At 46.7% G+C, this 25462-nt stretch overlaps 1 protein-coding gene across 1 annotated transcript; it reads right to left on the bottom strand.

The window, feature by feature from the left end:
* Nucleotides 1–4690: 4690 nt before the first annotated feature.
* Nucleotides 4691–12444, bottom strand: LOC124000341 (bone morphogenetic protein 7-like). Its single transcript, XM_046306627.1, has 5 exons — nt 11953–12444; nt 10427–10584; nt 8655–8741; nt 8159–8295; nt 4691–6496 (listed from the first exon to the last, which is right to left on the bottom strand). The coding sequence occupies exons 1-5, from the start codon at nt 12078–12080 to the stop codon at nt 6359–6361; spliced, it is 648 nt and encodes a 215-aa protein (XP_046162583.1). The 5' UTR covers nt 12081–12444; the 3' UTR covers nt 4691–6358.
* Nucleotides 12445–25462: the final 13018 nt, after the last annotated feature.

Genomic DNA, 25462 nt, shown 5'->3' with positions numbered 1-25462 from the left:
CCAAGGTGCTCTGCTGTGGGACAACCTGCACACAGAACGTTGGCAATCTGTTTGTCACGGTGAACTGGTCTGTGATGTCAAAGCGGAGACCACAGAGTTTGGAAAGTGGCGTGGGACCGTGGTGAGGAGTTAGTATGGTGTTGTGGTGGGGGAGAGTAGCTTTCAATCCAAGGGTTTCCTCGTTAACCAGCGACACGTCCACAGGTAACACGATGTAGGCATGAAGCAGGCTCTCTCCGGGGCTACACTTCGTTCTCCTGGACCAGCAGTATTCTCCATGCTCACCTGTAGAGAAAGGGGATTAGTACATGTATGGTACATGGTATATGATATGTGCCACTTAGCAGTTTCCAGCCCTACACTCCTACAAACTGAGCCACACACAGCACCACAGATCGTCTATATCCTTTTTATCAAAGGAAAAACATTTTTTTTATAGAAACGAATGCTTTTTTCTCTCTCAGCAATTCCCTTAGACTGTGATATATCATGTGATATAGTGCTTAATATAATATTTTTAGGGGTGGGCACCAATATCTAAAATGCAATATGATATTGATATAATTTGATATTGTTTGATATCAAGACATATTGTGAAATCGGTTTGTTCTTCCTGCTAACCTACACTGTTCTGTAAGAAACGCATACAAGACTGTTCCTGCATGAACAAAACCCTCTCACAGACTCTTGACATACTGAACTGCCTGCTGGTGATCCATCAACAGTGGATGGGCATCCCATTGTATTCAAAGTTCATGTTACCAGAAAATTCCCAAATGGAAAATCCTCAAGCAGTTGCCTGGACTTCACAGAAAAGTTAACAGCCACACAGTTGCAATGTATTTTCTACAAACCGAATTTGATATCGATATTGAATTGAAAAATACAACTGATATCGATATAGATTTTCCATATTAGTGCCCATGGCAGAATATTTCTATCATGTTCTCACCTGCTGTAGAGTCTTTGAAGCGTACAGTAGGTATATTTTGTGTCTCCAGCATGGCTCTGTAAGTCAGTACAGTGCAGCCTAGCACACACTCCGACGGTGGGTCCAGATCTTTAGATATCTGTGTCAGTAATCTGTCCTTGTCTGTACATTCCATCCCACCATCCAGTGCCCCCATGACCAAGAGCATGGTGGATAAAACACCACAGAAAACCTGAACGGACCAGTAGTTAGCCATTCTGACCCAAACCAGCCAAAAGTCAAGTCAGGAAAAAAAGTTGAGCTGCTGCCTCTTGCAGCTGCTGTGCTGAGCTGTGTCGTAGTAGCTCTGGACGTGGATCCAAAATCCAATCAGCATTTTCATTGCTCATCACTCCCCCCCCTAATTTTTTTTATTTGTTTAGAAAGCAAATGTTGGCACTGCTGCTGAAATAGCAGTTGGGTCATTCCACCAATTCGGTGCCTTTTGAGAAGTGTAACAAAAAAAAAATGGTCAGTGCAATTAAAAATGTGTTTTTCCTTCATTTTTTGAAATAATATTTCCACACTAGAAGGTCAAAATAACACTCGGAAATTGTGAAAATTAGAATAATGCCCATTTTGTGTAAAAGTTGTTTGTTCAGGTGAGATGGAACCTTTGGCCCAAGACATGATGTCACCACGTGGTCTGATTATAATAGACCAATGACTGTTCCTTACCATGAAACGCTTAGTTACAAGCCCTTAACCAACAATGCATTTCAAGAAATAGAGAAAAAAATTGACTAAATAAACAAAAATATATCCAGTATATATATAAAAAAGTAACACAATAAAATAACAATAACGAGTCTATATACAGGGGGGTACCGGTACCGAGTCAATGTGCGGGGGTACAGGTCAGTCGAGGTAATATGTACATGTAGGTAGGGGTAAAGTGACTATGCATAGATAATAAACAGCAAGTATCAGCAGTGTAAATAGAAGGGGGGGGGTGTAAATAGTGTAAACAGTCCGGGTGGCCATTTGATTAATTTTTCAGCAGTCTTATGGCTTGGGGGTAGAACCTGTTACGGTGCCTTTTGGTCCTAGACTTGGCGGTCCAGTACCATTTGCCGTAAGATAGCAGAGAGAGCATTCTATGACTTTGGTGACTGGAGTCTTTGACAATTTTTTGTGCCTTCCTCTGACACTGCCTAGCATATAGGTCCTGGATGGCAGGAAGCTTGGCCCCAGTGATGTACTGGGCCTTACGCACTACCCTCCATAGCGCTTTACTCTCAGATGCCGAGCCATTGCCATACCAGGCGGTGATACAACAGGTCAGGATGCTCTCGATGGTGCAGCTATAGAACTTTTTGAGGATCTGGGGGGGGGGGCCCATGACAAATCTTTTCAATCTCCTGTGGGGGGAAAAGGTGTTGTCGTGGCTTCTTCACGACTGTCTTGGTGTGTTTGGACCATGATAGTTTGTTGGTGATGTGGACACCAAGGAAATTGAAACTCTCGACCCGCTCCACCTCAGACCCGTTGATGTTAATGGGGGCCTGTTCGGCCCGCCTTTTCTTGTAGTCCATGATCAGCTCCTTTGAGGGAGACGTGTTTGTCCTGGCACCACAAGGCCAGGTCTCTGACCTCCTCCCTATAGGCTGTCTCATCGTTGTCCAGGCCTACCACTGTTGTGTCGTCAGCAAACTTAATGATGGTGTTGGAGTTGTGCTTGGCCACACAGTCGTGGGTGAACAGGGAATACAGGAGGGGACTAAGTACACACCACTGAGGCGCCCCAATGTTGAGGATCAGCGTGGAGATCAAGGTAGCTACCTAGACAATTTTTCCCCTGTTAGCTACTAATAGCTAGAAATAGGGATGCTTGGCCGATTTGAAACATTGTCTTCTCCTGGCAGGATTTACCTGCCTACCCAACAGTTAGAAAAAAAATACATAATTCATAATGGTTTTTAATTCATTTTAGTTCGTTTTGGAGTCAATTATAATCGTTTTAGTTAAACCTTTTCTAATGGGTTTCAATGTCATCTTAAATTAGCCATAAATCCCCTCGTGACAGGGGGAATGTAAACTTGTATGCAACAGGGAGTGGCAGTTGAATGCAAGCTTCAAAAAACTATTTAAATAGTTAAAAGTGAGCATCTCGTGCCTGGATTTACATTTGTAATCGGTGATAATTTGCCCCATCATCAGATGAGCGGCAGTCAGTGAATGTTCTTTTCATGATTTCACCTCATTTTGACATTCTGTCATAAATAGCACGCTCAACTTAATAAAAAAAACACATTTTCCCATCTCCAAAAAAATAAAATAAGATTAAAGTAAGTGCCTATTAAGTGCCAAATAAAGTAAGAGGGTTGACCGTAACAGGGTTGATGTTAAATCAGCCATGAATCCCTTTGTGACAGGGGGAATGGAAGCTTGTTGTGTAAAACAGGGAGTGGCAGATGAAGGCAAGCTTCACAAGAAAAATGTAATTGTAAAAATAAATCTAGCCTGTCTATCTATAGGTAACAGGGTGGATGTGTTATTCTAGCCTGTCTATCTATAGGCAACAGGGTGGATGTGTTATTCTAGCCTGTCTATCTATAGGCAACAGGGTGGATGTGTTATTCTAGCCTGTCTATCTATAGATAACAGGGTGGATGTGTTATTCTAGCCTGTCTATCTATAGATAACAGGGTGGATGTGTTATTCTAGCCTGTCTATCTATAGGTAACAGGGTTGATGTGTTATTCTAGCCTGTCTATCTATAGATAACAGAGGCGAAGGTCGATAGCCAATGTGTCCCCCGAAACACGACCCCGCCAAGCCGCACGGCTTCTTGACACACTGCTCCCTTAACCCGGAAGCCAGTCGCAACAATGTGTCAGAGGAAACACTGTCCAGCTGGCAACCGTGTCAGCGTGCAGGCGCCCGGCCCGCCACAGGAGTCGCAAGAGCGCGATGGGACAAGGACATCCCAGCCAGCCAAACCCCTCCCCTAACCTGGACGACGGCACTGGGCCAATTGTGTGTCGACCTCATGGGTCTCCCGGTCGTAGCTGGCTGCAACACAGCCCGGGATCGAACCCGGATCTGTAGTGACGCCTCAAGCACTGCAGTGCCTTAGACCGTTGCGTCACTTGGGAGGCCAACTAGGGCTTTACAATGATGGTGATAACTTGGGAGAAATGTTGGGGTTAAGTGGGTTAAAGTCTTCCTAGAAGTCACAGATGGTGCATGAAGGAAAATGTCAAAATGCTTCATCTTGGCATTTTAACAAGTCTTTATTTACATTACAAATCTGATTTATTGATCTGTTCATGTGATCCATATTAAAAAAGGGTACTTTATTTAATATAAATTGCATTTAAAATTCTATATCGGTGCGCAAAAGGCAGTATTTTCATGGAACGACCCAGAATAAGAAGTGCGCAACAGGATGTCGATGCTGTTTTACAGATGGTGCTGCATTGCTGAAGCAGCGACCCAGAAACCTGGTTTCCCCTCTTGTCGCCCCCCTGTACATTTAGGTTTCCTGTCAAACTGATCCCACAGCCGGGGGCTATGAATCACTCCCTCTATTAAGAGGTCACTGTATAAATAGTTATTCACTTTTAGGTTACACTTGAAATGCAGTGTTAAAATGCCAGTGAACGAAGATACATTTTGACAGCATTTATAAATAGTATGAATTCTCCAATGCAAAAAAAATATATATACTGATATTTGACTGTTTAACCTTGGAAATAATGAAATTGGAATCCAGAATTCTTGTAGTAGCATTTATTAAAGAATTTAATCAGATAATAGACATAATTGATACAAATTCTCAAACCGTTTGATCAATGGCAATAACACATGTCACAACATTCTTTTTTTTTAACCAAAACTTGTTAGTGAAGCTGTGACAACCTCAGGTACATTCCATATCGTGGTGATAAATATTAGGGTGGAAAATACATTGTGAAAAGGTGGCAATGTGAGGTAAAAGTAAAAGGAATGCATTTATTTAGTGTATCTCAAAGAAAATATAAAAAGAGTATATATTTATCCAACTGCCAAACCCAGAAAACACTGTGGACCTAGTTTAGGACTGATAGACAACAATATTGTCGAAAAGGTGCACATGGGAAGCATTGGGGGATAACAATTAAAGTCGCAAATGTAGAAAACTTAAATACTTTTTGGACTCCATATGGGCAACCGAACAAATGTCTTAACTGAAAATGATCGGCTTTGTTTGGTGAAAACCGCAGCACTATTATTTATCTCTATGCCAAAGGTTTCTACTTGTCCAAACATGAGCTATGGAGCTTTCCAAGAGGGCAATTCCCAATGGAGTAGAAGATCACAGCACATATAAGAACAAGATTTTTGTTTGGGGAGATCAGAATCTTTATTTTACATAACCCAGAATTTATTTTTTGGAAATTGTATACTTTTGTAGAGAACTATTTCCATGCATGTTAGAGGCCCGGGGAGAAGCCTGTTTAGATGAGAGCTATGCTGTTATTGCCTAGTGCTGGGTCGGCTTTCCCACCGAGAGGTTTTTTTTTTGGCATGGGAAGCCTGTGTTCACATTTTTGTGGGGAACATGGAGTAGCATTGCTTTAATCCCTTGCCAGTCTAGCGCTTCAGGGTTGTGAAATATCGTCGTCAAAAATAGCATCAAAGCACATATGAAATGTCATCAAAGCAAGACTGCCAACGTTTATTCAACCAGAACTAAAAGCTGTCAGTTTTTTGTTTTTCAGAACGGAGTGGCTGCAGATCTGATTTTACTCAGACCTTTTTATTTTTATGTCTCGAAGCTTCTGAGCATGTGCAGGATTCTCTAGGTAATTATATTTATTTTTATGTAGCTACTGCTTACAATAATCCCCCTTCTGGGAAAAGAGAGGAGAGCAGGGATTGATATTGGAGCTTGTCTAGAGATTTTATGAAGCCACAATGATCCATTATCTTTATGCTCCTCAGGATGAACACATTTCAATATTCAAAAGTTTCGTCAAATTAACTAGAAAATAACTAGGAAATAGCCATAATCTATTTAGGAATGTAGGCTATGTGCCAAAACAAAGCTGTAAGACAAAACCTTCACGTTTAAGGTTGCAAGGTTCCTGTAATTTTCCCAAGATTCACAGATTTTTCCAAAACTCCTGATTGGAGGATTATGTATTTCCTGCCTATTCCTTCTTGATTCTGGGAATCTTCCAAATGGAAATTCTGGAAAAACCTGGGAATTTGGGGATAATTACTGGAATGTTGCAATGTTGCAACCATGTCCACTCTATAGGTATTTCATGAGCAGAATAGATATGGGGAAGGGGTAGGGGGACTCCCTGGGATGGCATTGGGTGGGCTCCCTGGAATGGGGTGGGGGCTCCCTGGGATGGGGTGGGGGCTCCCCGGGATGGGGTGGGGGTTGGTCAATGATCAGTCCTCAGCTGGCAGCTGGGGGTTGCCAGGGCCGCAGGCGCGGGTGAGCTGAACAGAGGAGATGGTGAGGGTGCTGAACTCATCCATGTAGAGGAAGGGCACATGCTCTGTAGAAGTGGTCTGGCAGCACGGCATCTGGGGTTAGGATTAAAGAGAGGAGGAGGGAGGAGTTAACATCTGGGGTCAGGGTTAAAGAGAGGGGGAGGGAGGAGTTACCATCTGGGGTTAGGGTTAACGAGAGGGGGAGGGAGGAGTTACCATCTGGGGTTAGGGTTAACGAGAGGGGGAGGGAGGAGTTACCATCTGGGGTTAGGGTTAAAGAGAGGAGGAGGGAGGAGTTACCATCTGAGGTTAGGTTTAAAGAGAGGGGGAGGAGTCAACAACAGAGTATCATATAGTAACCTGAATACAACCTTAGGCGTTGAAGTGCTGTCTTCACTATTTTTGGAAGACTTGTAGTAGCCTTCTTTTTACCTAGACAACCACTGGCATATACAATACATTTATCTAGGGAGGAGTCTATATTTAAGCCATAAGGTCAGAAGGGTTGTGGTATATGGCCAATATACCATGGCTAAGGGCTGTTAAGCACGACGCAACGGGGAGTGCTTGGATACAGCCATTAGCCGTGGTATATTGGCCATATACCACAACCCCCCGAGGTACCTTATTGCTATTATAAACTGGTTACCAATGTAATTATGCTTTGTCATACCCGTGGTATATGGTTTGATATACCATGGCCGTCAGCCAATCAGCATTCAGGGCTCGAACCACCCAATTTATAATAAACATGTTTTTTTAGCAATCACACCCTTTTAGTATGTTACAAATTTGAGGATCCCATTGATAATTTGGTGTCTAAATCCAGTGTCACTTGGTGTTAAACAATTTAAATGAAGGGGAATAACATTATGAGCAAAATTATGAATCATGTGGCTTTAGTAAACGTTTTTTAAAGGGTTAAGGACCTTAGATTTGAGCATCTGTGACCTCCTTTGAAGAAAATTCTCAATAACCTAAAATTGGTGTCTCATTGGTGGTCCCAGTCCTACTGGTGGTACAATGTTATCCTGATGGAAATATTATTTAAAGTCATTAAGCTGAAATACTAGTGGATTTAGAATGGGACGTTTTAGCCAAATACATTTCCATAAAAAGTATATAAAAAAAAAACTGTTAACAGTAAGTTGAAACACTGCGAGAAATGTGATACGTCTAAAGCACAGGTGGCTGCAAGATGTTCCTCGTGATCGCCCTTGCACCTGGCTGTCCTTCTCACTCACAGAGCTGCTTGTTTCCGCAGATACCAAGACAAAACATTGATATCTCCCCTAGCACAGCCTGGGGTCTCTCCAGGACACTCTGTTTCCCTGCTGTTTTCCCAGACCTGAGACAAATTCTCTTCATCTTGATGTGCGCCTGATTTGTTGTTGTTGTTAGCTTTAATGGTATGCAGGGTGGGAAGACGTTGCACTTTCCTACTGTCCCAGGCAAGCTGACAACTTCAAGTATTTGAATGTTTTTGATTTATGTATTTGGTCTGCTACTTTTCTAGGAACTAAACTGAACATTGTGCTTGACTTACGGACTGACTAAAATGGAAACCAGATGTGGATCTTAAGGCAGCGGACCAACTCAGAATCCAATTATCCAATAGGACAAGCCAAAAACCTATTATAGTAAGCTTATTCACATAATGCTAATACATTGATCATGATCATAATCCACACAATGTCCTACTACACACCAGTAAAGTGCCTTTCCTTTTTTAAGAAAGATGAAGGGTTGTTTTACCTGTGAGGGGGTGTCCTGTGCGGGAGGAGTGTGTGATGGGCAACGCGAGGGGCTCAGGTCCAGTTGAGAGTTGCAGGGTGAGCACTGGACGTAGGTGAAACTCTCAGGGTAGACTACCCAGTTCTCCCAGCCAAGATCTAATGGAGAAATGAAGACAGACGACACAGAAGGCTTAAATGCTATGGTGAAGGCCACAGATATGCACGCACGCACGCGCACACACACACACACACACACACACACACACACACACACACACACACACACACACACACACACACACACACACACACACACACACACACACACACACACACACACACACACACACACACACACACACACACACACACACACACACACACACACACGTCTTGGCCAGGTCGCAGTTGCGCAAATAAAAACTTTAAAAAATATAAATAAATAAAAACACACTTTATTGAAGTTTCATAGATTAACAGTGTTTTATTAAATTTGTGTGAACAGAGCTGGTCACCTTTCAGGAAGATCTGTGAGGCCAGCGGACAGCATTTCAGACCACTACTGTTGTCTGCTACAGGAGCCTCAGCCTGGGGTAAAGCCACTATGGAGAAAGGGAAAGGACATATACTAGAAGCAGAATAATGTAATGATCATATAGCCCTCTTAAGCCCATTACGAACTGGCTAGCACACTGATCATATAGCCCTCTTAAGCCCATTACGAACTGGCTAGCACACTGATCATATAGCCCTCTTAAGCCCATTACGAACTGGCTAGCACACTGATCATATAGCCCTCTTAAGCCCATTATGAACTGGCTAGCACACTGATCATATAGCCCTCTTAAGCCCATTATGAACTGGCTAGCACACTGATCATATAGCCCTCTTAAGCCCATTATGAACTGGCTAGCACACTGATCATATAGCCCTCTTAAGCCCATTATGAACTGGCTAGCACACTGATCATATAGCCCTCTTAAGCCCATTATGAACTGGCTAGCACACTTGCACGTTTGGTCAGAAGAACCGGGTTTTAGTCTCCGCATTGGAAGTTACTCACCTCTGCTGTTATCTACCATTTGGATGACACTGAAGTTGGCAACACTTTATTTGGATAGTCCTTTAGTAGATGGTTTGTAGCTAGTCAGTAGATGTTCAATAACTGTCAACAACATTTCAACTAAACATCCACTAACCCTAAACTTAACCCATACCCTTACACTAATTCTAAACTTAAGCCATACCCTAACCCTTACCCTAATTCTAAAACGTAACCCATACCCTAACCCTTACCCTAATTCTAAACGTAACCCATACCCTAACCTTTATCCTAATTCTAAACTTAACCCATATCCTAACCCTTACCCTAATTCTAAAACTAGCCCATGTGTAACCTTAGCAGGCAGTTGCTTATCAAAAGATGGTCAAATTATCAACAGACTATCTGAAAGTATTTGTATCGTGTATTTGTGTTTATTATGGATCACTATTAGCAGTTACTCTCCCTGGGGTTTATTAGGGATCCCCAGTAGTTCCTGCCAAGGCAGCAGCTACTCTTCCTGGGGTTTATTAGGGATCCCCAGTAGTTCCTGCCAAGGCAGCAGCTACTCTTCCTGGGGTTTATTAGGGATCCCCAGTAGTTCCTGCCAAGGCAGCAGCTACTCTTCCTGGGGTTTATTAGGGATCCCCAGTAGTTCCTGCCAAGGCAGCAGCTACTCTTCCTGGGGTTTATTATGGATCCCAATTAGTTCCTGCCAAGGCAGCAGCAACTCTTCCTGGGGTTTATTATGGATCCCAATTAGTTCCTGCCAAGGCAGCAGCTACTCTTCCTGGGGTTTATTAGGGATCCCCAGTAGTTCCTGCCAAGGCAGCAGCTACTCTTCCTGGGGTTTATTATGGATCCCAATTAGTTCCTGCCAAGGCAGCAGCAACTCTTCCTGGGGTTTATTATGGATCCCAATTAGTTCCTGCCAAGGCAGCAGCTACTCTTCCTGGGGTTTATTAGGGATCCCCAGTAGTTCCTGCCAAGGCAGCAGCTACTCTTCCTGGGTTCCAGACACATTAAGACACTTATATCACACATAAAATAAAATAAAACAGTACATCATATAACACTGTCACACCACCACATATCTACAATACAAAATGTATGATACCACTGTTCAACAATATTATAATGTAAGTGTGTGTACCGTGTGTTAGTCTAATATAGTAGATCCGAGGGTCATACTATCTAAATTAAGTGGGATCCTGGAGTTCTATTGCCTCCCCAAAATGTGTCTACCTGCTTTGTCCTTGTTCTTGTGAGAGATGGCAGAGAATGCGGTCTTCCATTGCTGTCTGATGGCAGTCAGTCTGTCTGCCGTCACCTGGGGCTCCTGCTGCAGGTTGAGGGCTCCGATAAGAGTCTTTTTGATGTCATTCAACAGCTCTCCATGGCACCTGCACACGGAACAGACAAATTTGTTTATTGCAAATCAAATCGAGTTTATATATGTAAAACAGTCAATTGAAACTTTAATTTGCTTATTTTCTGACAATAAAATATTTGTAGCATTCCAGTTGTATTTTTATTTTAGTATTTATTTTTATTTTCAGTATATGGTCATGAAAATACTTTAGAAAACAATTCCCGGTGACTTTTTTTTACACAATTCCTGGCAATTTTTAAAAACAATTCCCGGTAATGAAAAAATATATATATATATTTATAATTTTTACTAAGAAATCTTTGGTAAGACAAATAAATTTGGCCTCCTATTGCCTTTGACCGCAACAGAGAGAAGGAGATTGTAATGTTAGCAATGGAACGCAGCCACCTGCCTTCTCTCTCTCAGGCATTCACAGTCCTGGCTGGCTACACTTCAGATTGCAGAACCATGGATAGCCTTTTCAATCTCTTGCATCCATTTTGTGAGAATTATCTGAAAGAATCATCAAGCACCATTTTGTGCATGAAATATTTAGATGGACTTCAATCAAGGTATTAATGGCATGCTGTTAAATTGGGAGTACTGTTGGTAATTTAATGGAATAGATTTAATCTGAAGATGATTTTACAAATCCAACCGGATCAACCTTTAGGTAAAGTATTACAACAGCTTGTTCACTCAGACTAAAGTTGGCTGTGTTACCAAAGCATGCGTTTTTCAATCTATAACCGGAGACCATACTTTTTTCAGGCAGTTTGTTCTCACAATCTCTATTTGAGGTGGATCGGCTCTATGTCTAAAGATAGAAGAACAGCGCTGTCTGCAACACCGTCTCTGGAGTGTTGCAGACAGCGTTGCTCTGTCTCTATGCCTTGAATGTTGTCATGTAAGAAAGATTTATAGTTTTGTTCATGCCTGGGGAGAACACAATGTTACACTTAAAACTGTAAGGTCAGCTCTCTCAAATCTAGATGCAGCCAAGTAAACCTCTCATACAACACCCGGCTCATTTCACGAGGCCTCAGCAAGCATTTATCAACGGTGACCTTGTAAGTCATGATATAACCTGGTGCGGCTGTATGGGTCATCAAGATTTAAAATAGCCTAACACTGGATATATGGTTGGCTATTTCAAGTCTTGACGACCTGTAGAACTGGGCATGGAATTTAGAAAATAGTTTATGTCAGGGATTGGCACAACGAGAACATACTAAGTTTCTGTGTTGGTTAGACGGACTGATTATTTAACCAAAAACGCCATTTTGAATTAAATTTAAAAAATTATTTTTTTTGGAATTATTTCCAGAGTTGATGTGTCCTCTATGACCTTCTGACTATCCAGTGATGTGTCGCTCCAGCGAGAGGGGATACTACTAACCTGTCGGGTTGGAGGACGGCAGAGCCAGTAGCTGCAGCGGGCTCCTTCTCCGAGGACTGGAGGACAAAAGATTTCCCCAGAGAACAACCAAAGAGCACCAGCATCATCACAAAGTGCGCAAAATACATTTTTGGAAAGATGGTGGTCAGTCTGGCCTCTATGCAACTATCAGAGCAAATAACACCAACTTGTGGTTTTGTGGCAATAAATGAATTTGACTATGTTCAGTAAATGAAGGAAGAACTAGGTGTTCTTCAGTTGGCAGAGGAGGAGGCTGTACTGGTACAACTGATAATGACACTCTGGTAGAGGTCTGGTTATCCAATGGAAGCTCACAACGGGGCAGGAAGAGAATAGCTATTGTTTGTATTGGCCTGGAAACCTCAGCTTTATCTCCTCGTACACCAGGTTGTCCTTGGAATATTTTACATTGTTTTTATGTCCTGCAAGTATGAAACAGTGTTGAGGTGATAGAGAAGGACCAGAGAGAAAGTGAGAGAGCTGAGAGAGAAAGATTGAGAGAGGGAGAGAGAAAGATTAGGAGAGACAGAAAGATTGAGAGAGAGCTGAGAGAGATCTGAGAGAGAAAAATTAAGAGAGACAGAAAGATTGAGAGAGAGAGAGAGAGAGACTACTTACCCTAGTTGTATAGACAAAGAGTATCATGGGTAATGTGCGTTGAGACTGAGCACATTAAATGGTTGAACTGATTCCTGTCCATCGTTATTGAATTGTTATAAAGACGTGGTTATGAAACCAGCAAGACATAACGGTCTTGTCAAGTGGGCAATACATAATGTGTGACTGGCTGTTACCTCAGAAGAGGTGTGTGTGTAACCGTTATTTAAAGAGGCACCGTCAATTAAATAACTAATTCTTATTTACAAATGACGGTCGTCCCCGGACCACGCTGGGCCAATTATGCGCCGCCCTATGGGACTCCCAATCACGGCCGGATGTGATTCAGCCTGGAAGAATAGATGATAGGATACAAACATTAATTTGCAGGTGTTCCTTAAAATAAAATAGCCTACTTCTCACGAATGAAACAAAATGATGTAATGTAATATGTTGAAAGAGGGGAAGAAGCTTCTTTCATGGAGAAGAGCAACAATGTCTATGATATCTAGCACCAGACCTGAGAGTACAGCTGCTGTTGTATGCTTTGCATTTTTTGAATTTTGAATTTAATTTTACAAATCAGTTAAGAACAAATTCTTATTTTCAATGACGGCCTAGGAACAGTGGGTTACCTGCCTGTTCAGGGGCAGAACGACAGATTTGTACCTTGTCAGCTCGGGGATTTGAACTTGCAACCTTCCGGTTACTAGTCCAACGCTCTAACCACTAGGCTACCCTGCCTCCCCAAAAGCTTTATGTTTGATATTACTTTACCTGAACCATCTAGCAGGGCATGACACACAAAACAGATCAGTTACATAAAATATCCAGAAGGGATGGAACCCAAGTAAACAAGCTTCACATGAAACATCCAGTAAACTGGGACACCAGTAAACAAGCTTCACATGAAAAAACCCCACAAAGATTCCATTGATTGAGCATAGTTTTTTTTTCTTCCAGCCCATCATCTAGGGAAGTGGAGAATCACAAGACCTCTCTTTATGAAGGCTCCGTCTCAAATGGCACACTATTGCTTATAAAGGGCCCATGGGGCTCTGGTAAAAAAGTAGTGCATTATGAAGGGAATAGGGTGCTATTTGTGACTCAACCTGTTGATAATAGTGACTTGCCATGAAAACTGGGAGTTGGGTTGATAACCAGACAGTCCTCCTTGTTAAAGGGGACTGCAACCATCACCTCCCTATAGTGCTGGCCCAACATGAAAGGTGGCAATCTTCCTCTGATAACCAAGAAAATGTTATTTTTGCTTTGCACCTGCAATGCAAGGACATAGATTCCAGAAAGCAGCCAAACTGTCTGAGAGTTAAATAGAAGTTATGATTACAGCTACTGTAGCGTCTGTTCCTGCGGATATCTCATGATCAGTCGAGATCTCGTTACAGAGACTCAAACTGGGTCAGTCGAAGTAAACATTCACTCACACGACCTGAGACGAACTTGAACTCTTTCTCTCTGACACGTCAAATAGCCAAATGTGTGGAGTAAAATACAGTAAAGAATCCATGAACCATAAACATCAACAGAGACATTTTAGACAAGCCGATACAGAACATGCAGGGGTTTCTACATCCAGATCAGCCTAAGCTGTATCTGATAAACATCACAGACCCCGGCCGACAAATAGGGTCTTTGACATGAACCGATATGAATGTCAGTAGAGATTCATCTGACATCACTATCACCGTAGTCTCTTGTGACTGTCCTATCAGTGAAGGGTGAGAATTCAACAAGACAAACCAATTATTTATATTGCTCAATGTTGCTGGAACAAGAGGGGTGGAAATGTCCTCTTAAACATCTCAGGTCTGGTTGGCACAGCCACATCACTCCAGTGTACCCAGCATTACATCCTTACTATAGTCAGGATAGCTTGTTTCCCCCTTGGGCCATTGATTTACCACTGTTGTTATCATCGTATCAAAGTTGTCCATCATAATGTAATATCCTTTTCTGACTCTTATCATACATTTTCCAATAAGGCGACCCCATAGAGAATATCCATGTACAACAGCTGTGATATTTAAAAAGACTCAAGACTTTCCTGTGATCACTGTGGGCTAAGAAGGTGTTTTTATTTTGTATACTGAACAAAAATATAAAGTGTTGGTCCCATGTAAAGTGTTGGTCCCATGTAAAGTGTTGGTCCCGTGTTTCATGAGCTGAAATAAAGAGATCGCAGAACATTTTCATGTGCACAAAGAGCTTATTTCTCTCAGATGTTGTGCACAAATGTGTTTACATCCCTGTTAGTGAGAATGTTCTCCTTTTCCAAGATAATCCATCCACCTGACAGGTGTGGCATATCAATAATCTGATTAAACAGCATGATAATTACACATGTGCACCTTGTGCTGGGGCCAATAAAAGGCTATTCTAAAATGTGCAGTTTTGTCACACAACACAATGCCACAGATGTCTCAAGTTTGTAGGGAGCATGCAATTGGCATGCTGACTGCAGGAATATCCATGAGAGCTGTTGCCAGAGAATTGAATTTATATACCAAAAGTCATTTTTGAGAATTTGGGAGTAAGTCCAACCAGCCTCACAACCGCAGACCATGTGTATTGCGTCGTGTGGATGAGAGGTTTGCTGATGTCAACGTTGTGAACAGAGTGCCCCATGGTGGCAGTGGGGTCATGGTAAGGGTATTAAGCTACGAACAACAAACACAATTGCATTTTATTGATGGTGATTTGAATGCAGAGAGATACCGTGACGAGATCCTGAGGCCCATTGTTGTGCCATTCATCCACGCCACCATCACCTTATGTTTCAGCATGATAATGCACAGCCCCATGTCGCAAGGATCTGTACACAACTCCTGGAAGTTGAAATGTCCCAGTTCTTCCATGGCCTGCATACTCACTAGAGATGTCACCCATTGAGCCTGTTTGGGATGCTCTGGATCGACGTGTACGACAGCGTGTTCCAGGTCCCGCCAATATCCAGCAACTTCACACAGCCATTGAAGAGGAGTGGGGACAACATTCCACAGCCATTGAAGAGGAGTGGGACAACATTCCACAGCCATTGAAGAGTAGTGGGACAACATTCCACAGCCATTGAAGAGGAGTGGGACAACATTCCACAGCCATGGAAGAGGAGTGGGACAACATTCCACAGCCATGGAAGAGGAGTGGGACAACATTCCACAATCAACAGCCTGATCAACTCTGTGTGAAGGAGATGTGTCACGCTGCATGAAGCAAATGGTGGTCACACCAGATACGGACTGGTTTTCTGATCCACACCCCTACTTTTTATTAAGGTACTGTATCTGTGACCAACAGTCGCATATCTATAAACCAGTCATGTGAAATCCCTAGATAAGGCCCAATTTATTTATTTCAATTGACTGGTTTTCTTTTATGAACTGTAACTCATTAAAATCTTTGAAATGGTGAAGTTTATATTTTTGTTCAGTATAGTTTGGAATTTTGACCCCCTGTCGTTATTTTATACATTTCTAGACATGCCAGTAGTAAGTTAGAGAGGCATGGCAGGACAGTGGCTGATCAGAGCCCTATTGCCAGAGGTTCAGAGTAGGCAGCGGTTACAATGCAGGGGCACAGCAAAGCATTGTTTATGGTTAGAACATGAAGATGAATAATGACCTTGACTGTGGCCTATTTCCCACGGTCTCCTCACTGAGGGTCATGGAGAGATGGAGCACAGGCCCTGGGGGAGAGGTGGGGCACAGGCCCTGGGGGAGAGGTGGAGCACAGGTCCTGGGGGAGAGGTGGAGTACAGGTCCTGGGGGAGTACAGGTCCTGGTGGAGTACAGGCCCTGGTGGAGTACAGGCCCTGGTGGAGTACAGGCCCTGGGGGAGAGGTGGAGCACAGGCCCTGGGGGAGAGGTGGAGTACAGGTCCTGGGGGAGAAGTGGAGTACAGGTCCTGGTGGAGCACAGGCCCTGGTGGAGCACAGGCCCTGGTGGTGGAGTACAGGTCCTGGTGGAGTACAGGCCTTGGTGGAGTACAGGCCCTGGTGGAGTACAGGCCCTGGTGGAGTACAGGCCCTGGTGGAGTACAGGCCCTGGGGGAGAGGTTGAGTACAGGTCCTGGTGGAGTACAGGCCCTGGTGGAGTACAGACCCTGGGGGAGAGGTGGAGTACAGGCCCTGGTGGAGTACAGGCCCTGGGGGAGAGGTGTAGTACAGGCCCTGGTGGAGTACAGGCCCTGGTGGAGAGGTGGAGTACAGGCCCTGGTGGAGAGGTGGAGTACAGGCCCTGGTGGAGAGGTGGAGTACAGGCCCTGGTGGAGAGGTGGAGTACAGGCCCTGGTGGAGAGGTGGAGTACAGGCCCTGGTGGAGAGGTGGAGTACAGGTCCTGGTGGAGAGGTGGAGTACAGGCCCTGGTGGAGAGGTGGAGTACAGGCCCTGGGGGAGAGGTGGAGTACAGGCCCTGGTGGAGAGGTGGAGCACAGGCCCTGGTGGAGAGGTGGAGCACAGGCCCTGGGGGAGAGATTGAGCACAGGCCCTGGGGGAGAGATTGAGCACAGGCCCTGGGGGAGAGATTGAGTACAGGCCCTGGGGGAGAGATTGAGTACAGGCCCTGGGGGAGAGATTGAGTACAGGCCCTGGGGGAGAGATTGAGTACAGGCCCTGGGGGAGAGATTGAGTACAGGCCCTGGGGGAGAGATTGAGCACAGGCCCTGGGGGAGAGATTGAGCACAGGCCCTGGGGGAGAGATTGAGCACAGGCCCTGGGGGAGAGATTGAGCACAGGCCCTGGTGGAGAGATTGATTACAGGCCCTGGGGGAGAGGTGGAGCACAGGCCCTGGGGGAGAGGTGGAGTACAGGTCCTGGGTGAGAGGTGGAGTACAGGTCCTGGTGGAGTACAGGTCCTGGTGGAGTACAGGCCCTGGGGGAGAGGTGGAGCACAGGCCCTGGGGGAGAGGTGGAGTACAGGTCCTGGTGGAGTACAGGTCCTGGTGGAGTACAGGCCCTGGTGGAGTACAGGCCCTGGTGGAGTACAGGCCCTGGGGGAGAGGTGGAGTACAGGCCCTGGTGGAGTACAGGCCCTGGTGGAGAGGTGGAGTACAGGTCCTTGTGGAGAGGTGGAGTACAAGCCCTGGTTGAGAGATGGAGTACAGGCCCTGGAGGAGAGGTGGAGTACAGGTCCTGGTGTCGTACAGGCCCTGGTGGAGTACAGGCCCTGGTGGAGTGGTGGAGTACAGGTCCTGGTGGAGTACAGGCCCTGGTGGAGAGGTGGAGTACAGGCCCTGGTGTCGTACAGGCCCTGGTGGAATACAGGCCCTGGTGGAGTACAGGTCCTGGTGGAGTACAGGCCCTGGTGGAGTACAGGCCCTGGTGGAGAGGTGGAGTACAGGTCCTGGTGGAGTACAGGTCCTGGTGGAGTACAGGTCCTGGTGGAGAGGTGGAGTACAGGCCCTGGTGGAGTACAGGTCCTGGTGGAGTACAGGCCCTGGTGGAGAGGTGGAGTACAGGCCCTGGTGGAGAGATTGAGCACAGGCCCTGGGGGAGAGATTGAGTACAGGCCCTGGGGGAGAGATTGAGCACAGGCCCTGGGGGAGAGATTGATTACAGGCCCTGGGGGAGAGGTGGAGCACAGGCCCTGGGGGAGAGATTGAGCACAGGCCCTGGTGGAGAGATTGATTACAGGCCCTGGGGGAGAGGTGGAGCACAGGCCCTGGGGGAGAGGTGGAGTACAGGTCCTGGGTGAGAGGTGGAGTACAGGTCCTGGTGGAGTACAGGTCCTGGTGGAGTACAGGCCCTGGGGGAGAGGTGGAGCACAGGCCCTGGGGGAGAGGTGGAGTACAGGTCCTGGTGGAGTACAGGTCCTGGTGGAGTACAGGCCCTGGTGGAGTACAGGCCCTGGTGGAGTACAGGCCCTGGGGGAGAGGTGGAGTACAGGCCCTGGTGGAGTACAGGCCCTGGTGGAGAGGTGGAGTACAGGTCCTTGTGGAGAGGTGGAGTACAAGCCCTGGTTGAGAGATGGAGTACAGGCCCTGGAGGAGAGGTGGAGTACAGGTCCTGGTGTCGTACAGGCCCTGGTGGAGTACAGGCCCTGGTGGAGTGGTGGAGTACAGGTCCTGGTGGAGTACAGGCCCTGGTGGAGAGGTGGAGTACAGGCCCTGGTGTCGTACAGGCCCTGGTGGAATACAGGCCCTGGTGGAGAGATTGATTACAGGCCCTGGGGGAGAGGTGGAGCACAGGCCCTGGGGGAGAGGTGGAGTACAGGTCCTGGGTGAGAGGTGGAGTACAGGTCCTGGTGGAGTACAGGTCCTGGTGGAGTACAGGCCCTGGGGGAGAGGTGGAGCACAGGCCCTGGGGGAGAGGTGGAGTACAGGTCCTGGTGGAGTACAGGTCCTGGTGGAGTACAGGCCCTGGTGGAGTACAGGCCCTGGTGGAGTACAGGCCCTGGGGGAGAGGTGGAGTACAGGCCCTGGTGGAGTACAGGCCCTGGTGGAGAGATGGAGTACAGGTCCTTGTGGAGAGGTGGAGTACAAGCCCTGGTTGAGAGATGGAGTACAGGCCCTGGAGGAGAGGTGGAGTACAGGTCCTGGTGTCGTACAGGCCCTGGTGGAGTACAGGCCCTGGTGGAGTGGTGGAGTACAGGTCCTGGTGGAGTACAGGCCCTGGTGGAGAGGTGGAGTACAGGCCCTGGTGTCGTACAGGCCCTGGTGGAATACAGGCCCTGGTGGAGTACAGGTCCTGGTGGAGTACAGGCCCTGGTGGAGTACAGGCCCTGGTGGAGAGGTGGAGTACAGGTCCTGGTGGAGTACAGGTCCTGGTGGAGTACAGGTCCTGGTGGAGAGGTGGAGTACAGGCCCTGGTGGAGTACAGGTCCTGGTGGAGTACAGGCCCTGGTGGAGAGGTGGAGTACAGGCCCTGGTGGAGAGATTGAGCACAGGCCCTGGGGGAGAGATTGAGTACAGGCCCTGGGGGAGAGATTGAGCACAGGCCCTGGTGGAGAGATTGATTACAGGCCCTGGGGGAGAGGTGGAGCACAGGCCCTGGGGAGAGATTGAGCACAGGCCCTGGTGGAGAGATTGATTACAGGCCCTGGGGGAGAGGTGGAGCACAGGCCCTGGGGGAGAGGTGGAGTACAGGTCCTGGGTGAGAGGTGGAGTACAGGTCCTGGTGGAGTACAGGTCCTGGTGGAGTACAGGCCCTGGGGGAGAGGTGGAGCACAGGCCCTGGGGGAGAGGTGGAGTACAGGTCCTGGTGGAGTACAGGTCCTGGTGGAGTACAGGCCCTGGTGGAGTACAGGCCCTGGGGAGTAGGCCCTGGGGGAGGGTGGAGTACAGGCCCTGGTGGAGTACAGGCCCTGGTGGAGAGGTGGAGTACAGGTCCTTGTGGAGAGGTGGAGTACAAGCCCTGGTTGAGAGATGGAGTACAGGCCCTGGAGGAGAGGTGGAGTACAGGTCCTGGTGTCGTACAGGCCCTGGTGGAGTACAGGCCCTGGTGGAGTGGTGGAGTACAGGTCCTGGTGGAGTACAGGCCCTGGTGGAGAGGTGGAGTACAGGCCCTGGTGTCGTACAGGCCCTGGTGGAATACAGGCCCTGGTGGAGTACAGGTCCTGGTGGAGTACAGGCCCTGGTGGAGTACAGGCCCTGGTGGAGAGGTGGAGTACAGGTCCTGGTGGAGTACAGGTCCTGGTGGGGTACAGGTCCTGGTGGAGAGGTGGAGTACAGGCCCTGGTGGAGTACAGGTCCTGGTGGAGTACAGGCCCTGGTGGAGAGGTGGAGTACAGGCCCTGGTGGAGAGATTGAGCACAGGCCCTGGGGGAGAGATTGAGTACAGGCCCTGGGGGAGAGATTGAGCACAGGCCCTGGTGGAGAGATTGATTACAGGCCCTGGGGGAGAGGTGGAGCACAGGCCCTGGGGGAGAGATTGAGCACAGGCCCTGGTGGAGAGATTGATTACAGGCCCTGGGGGAGAGGTGGAGCACAGGCCCTGGGGGAGAGGTGGAGTACAGGTCCTGGGTGAGAGGTGGAGTACAGGTCCTGGTGGAGTACAGGTCCTGGTGGAGTACAGGCCCTGGGGGAGAGGTGGAGCACAGGCCCTGGGGGAGAGGTGGAGTACAGGTCCTGGTGGAGTACAGGTCCTGGTGGAGTACAGGCCCTGGTGGAGTACAGGCCCTGGTGGAGTACAGGCCCTGGGGGAGAGGTGGAGTACAGGCCCTGGTGGAGTACAGGCCCTGGTGGAGAGGTGGAGTACAGGTCCTTGTGGAGAGGTGGAGTACAAGCCCTGGTTGAGAGATGGAGTACAGGCCCTGGAGGAGAGGTGGAGTACAGGTCCTGGTGTCGTACAGGCCCTGGTGGAGTACAGGCCCTGGTGGAGTGGTGGAGTACAGGTCCTGGTGGAGTACAGGCCCTGGTGGAGAGGTGGAGTACAGGCCCTGGTGTCGTACAGGCCCTGGTGGAATACAGGCCCTGGTGGAGTACAGGTCCTGGTGGAGTACAGGCCCTGGTGGAGTACAGGCCCTGGTGGAGAGGTGGAGTACAGGTCCTGGTGGAGTACAGGTCCTGGTGGAGTACAGGTCCTGGTGGAGAGGTGGAGTACAGGCCCTGGTGGAGTACAGGTCCTGGTGGAGTACAGGCCCTGGTGGAGAGGTGGAGTACAGGCCCTGGTGGAGAGGTGGAGTACAGACTCTGGTGGAGAGGTGGAGTACAGGCTCTGGTGGAGAGGTGGAGTACAGGCCCTGGTGGAGTACAGGCCCTGGTGGAGTACAGGCCCTGGTGGAGAGGTGGAGTACAGGCCCTGGTGGAGTACAGGCCCTGGTGGAGAGGTGGAGTACAGGCCCTGGTGGAGTACAGGCCCTGGTGGAGAGGTGGAGTACAGGCCCTGGTGGAGAGGTGGAGTACAGGCCCTGGTGGAGAGGTGGAGTACAGGCCCTGGTGGAGAGGTGGAGGACAGGCCCTGGTGGAGAGGTGGAGGACAGGCCCTGGTGGAGAGGTGGAGGACAGGCCCTGGTGGAGAGGTGGAGTACAGGCCCTGGTGGAGAGGTGGAGTACAGGCCCTGGTGGAGAGGTGGCGTACAGGACCTGGTGGAGAGGTGGAGGACAGGCCCTGGTGGAGAGGTGGAGGACAGGCCCTGGTGGAGAGGTGGAGTACAGGCCCTGGTGGAGAGGTGGAGGACAGGCCCTGGTGGAGAGGTGGAGGACAGGCCCTGGTGGAGAGGTGGAGTACAGGCCCTGGTGGAGAGGTGGAGTACAGGCCTTGGTGGAGAGGTGGAGTACAGGCCCTGGTGGAGAGGTGGAGGACAGGCCCAAAGTACTTATTTCCACAGGTTGTGTTGAGGAGATGTGTCGCAGGTTGTCTAAAAGCAAACTAGATTACGTTCCTGGAGTGTTTGAAAACATCGTGATGAGTAAAGATTCAACAGACAAAGTCATTCAGTTTGAAGGAAATGTAATGGATTGGCAGTGTGTTGTATTACCAAACATAGTTTGTCTTTTTTTGATTATAGTGCATCCAGCCTGCCTCTTGTAACCTTGGACTGGGTTTGGCCTTATGTGAAACTGTTTACAAGACATTTATAACTTTCTGAGAATGTCTGGGAAAATGAAAAGGGTATCTGAGAGTAAGAGCACTCCTCTAACCTTGTCCCAACCCTGGCTACTGGGGAGAAAGTCTGGCGCAGGAGACTGGCTTTACTAGTTCTTTCCGTTAGCTCACTTTACAGCCAATCAATCCAAGTACATGAATGAATCCACACTAACATACCACTTGATTTACTTTAGAATAAAGCAATATATTTGGCATTCATGCTAAGCAGAAAAAACATAGCAACAACATGGCAACAACGTAGTGACAGGCTGGTAAAACAACATGGCAACAACGTAGTGACAGGCTGGTAAAACAACATGGCAACAACATGGCAACAACATGGCAACAACATGGCAACAACATGGCAACAACATAGTGACAGAATGATAAAACAACATGGCAACAACATGGCAACAACATAGTGACAGGCTGGTAAAACAACATGGCAACAACATAGCAACAACATAGTGACAGGCTGGTAAAACAACATGGCAACAACATGGCAACAACATGGCAACAACATAGTGACAGGCTGGTAAAACAACATGGCAACAACATAGTGACAGACTGGTAAAACAACATGGTGACAACATGGCAACAACATAGTGACAGGCTGGTAAAACAACATGGCAACAACATAGTGACAGGCTGGTAAAACAACATGGCAACAACATAGTGACAGGCTGGTAAAACAACATGGCAACAACATGGCAACAACATAGTGACAGGCTGGTAAAACAACATGGCAACAACATGGCAACAACATAGTGACAGGCTGGTAAAACAACATGGCAACAACATAGTGACAGGCTGGTAAAACAACATGGCAACAACATAGTGACAGGCTGGTAAAACAACATGGCAACAACATGGCAACAACATAGTGACAGGCTGGTAAAACAACATGGCAACAACATAGTGACAGGCTGGTAAAACAACATGGCAACAACATAGTGACAGGCTGGTAAAACAACATGGCAACAACATAGTGACAGGCTGGTAAAACAACATGGCAACAACATGGCAACAACAGTGACAGGCTGGTAAAACAACATGGCAACAATATAGTGACAGGCTGGTAAAACAACATGGCAACAACATAGTGACAGGCTGGTAAAACAACATGGCAACAACATGGCAACAACATGGCAACAACATAGTGACAGGCTGGTAAAACAACATGGCAACAACATAGTGACAGGCTGGTAAAACAACATGGCAACAACATGGCAACAACATAGTGACAGGCTGGTAAAACAACATGGTGACAACATGGCAACAACATAGTGACAGACTGGTAAAACAACAACATGGCAACAACATAGTGACAGGCTGGTAAAACAACATGGCAACAACATGGCAACAACATAGTGACAGAATGATAAAACAACATGGCAACAACATAGTGACAGAATGATAAAACAACATGGCAACAACATAGTGACAGAATGATAAAACAACATGGCAACAACATAGTGACAGGCTGGTAAAACAACATGGCAACAACATAGTGACAGAATGATAAAACAACATGGTGACAACATGGCAACAACATAGTGACAGACTGGTAAAACAACAACATGGCAACAACATAGTGACAGGCTGGTAAAACAACATGGCAACAACATAGTGACAGAATGATAAAACAACATGGCAACAACATAGTCACAGAATGATAAAACAACATGGCAACAACATAGTGACAGGCTGGTAAAACAACATGGCAACAACATGGCAACAACATAGTGACAGGCTGGTAAAACAACATGGCAACAACATAGTGACAGAATGATAAAACAACATGGCAACAACATAGTGACAGGCTGGTAAAACAACATGGCAACAACATGGCAACAACATGGCAACAACATAGTGACAGACTGGTAAAACAACAACATGGCAACAACATGGCAACAACATAGTGACAGGCTGGTAAAACAACATGGCAACAACATAGTGACAGAATGATAAAACAACATGGCAACAACATAGTGACAGGCTGGTAAAACAACATGGCAACAACATGGCAACAACATGGCAACAACATAGTGACAGGCTGGTAAAACAACATGGCAACAACATAGTGACAGGCTGGTAAAACAACATGACAACAACATGGCAACAACATAGTGACAGGCTGGTAAAACAACATGGCAACAACATGGCAACAACATAGTGACAGAATGATAAAACAACATGGCAACAACATGGCAACAACATAGTGACAGGCTGGTAAAACAACATGGCAACAACATAGTGACAGGCTGGTAAAACAACATGGCAACAACATAGTGACAGGCTGGTAAAACAACATGCCAACAACATGGCAACAACATAGTGACAGGCTGGTAAAACAACATGGCAACAACATAGTGACAGGCTGGTAAAACAACATGGCAACAACATGGCAACAACATAGTGACAGGCTGGTAAAACAACATGGCAACAACATGGCAACAACATAGTGACAGAATGATAAAACAACATGGCAACAACATAATGACAGGCTGGTAAAACAACATGGCAACAACATGGCAACAACATGGCAACAACATAGTGACAGAATGATAAAACAACATGGCAACAACATGGCAACAACATAGTGACAGGCTGGTAAAACAACATGGCAACAACATAGTGACAGGCTGGTAAAACAACATGGCAACAACATAGTGACAGGCTGGTAAAACAACATAGTGACAGGCTGGTAAAACAACATGGCAACAACATAGTGACAGGCTGGTAAAACAACATGGCAACAACATAGTGACAGGCTGGTAAAACAACATGGCAACAACATAGTGACAGGCTGGTAAAACAACATGGCAACAACATGGCAACAACATAGTGACAGGCTGGTAAAACAACATGGCAACAACATGGCAACAACATAGTGACAGAATGATAAAACAACATGGCAACAACATGGCAACAACGTAGTGACAGGCTGGTAAAACAACATGGCAACAACATAGTGACAGAATGATAAAACAACATGGCAACAACATGGCAACAACGTAGTGACATGCTGGTAAACCAACATGGCAACAACATAGTGACAGGCTGGTAAAACAACATGGCAACAACATGGCAACAACATAGTGACAGAATGATAAAACAACATGGCAACAACATAGTGACAGGCTGGTAAAACAACATGGCAACAACATGGCAACAACATAGTGACAGAATGATAAAACAACATGGCAACAACATGGCAACAACATAGTGACAGAATGATAAAACAACATGGCAACAACATGGCAACAACATGGCAACAACATAGTGACAGAATGGTAAAACAACATGGCAACAACATAGTGACAGGCTGGTAAAACAACATGGCAACG

This window comes from Oncorhynchus gorbuscha, linkage group LG16 (assembly GCF_021184085.1).
Source record: "Oncorhynchus gorbuscha isolate QuinsamMale2020 ecotype Even-year linkage group LG16, OgorEven_v1.0, whole genome shotgun sequence".
Lineage (NCBI taxonomy): Eukaryota > Metazoa > Chordata > Actinopteri > Salmoniformes > Salmonidae > Oncorhynchus > Oncorhynchus gorbuscha.
This window is presented reverse-complemented; position numbering and strand designations above follow the sequence as displayed.

What these genes read in the sequence shown, in the direction of transcription:
- LOC124000341 (XM_046306627.1), bottom strand. Translation starts at nt 12,080, where the DNA reads ATGTATTTTGCGCACTTTGTGATGATGCTGGTGCTCTTTGGTTGTTCT. An exon ending in CAAGAACAAGGACAAAGCAG is followed by an intron (nt 8,742 to 10,426) that starts GTAGACACATTT and finishes CTTTCTCCATAG; the next exon opens with TGGCTTTACCCCAGGCTGAG. An exon ending in CTCACAGATCTTCCTGAAAG is followed by an intron (nt 8,296 to 8,654) that starts GTGACCAGCTCT and finishes TTTCTCCATTAG; the next exon opens with ATCTTGGCTGGGAGAACTGG.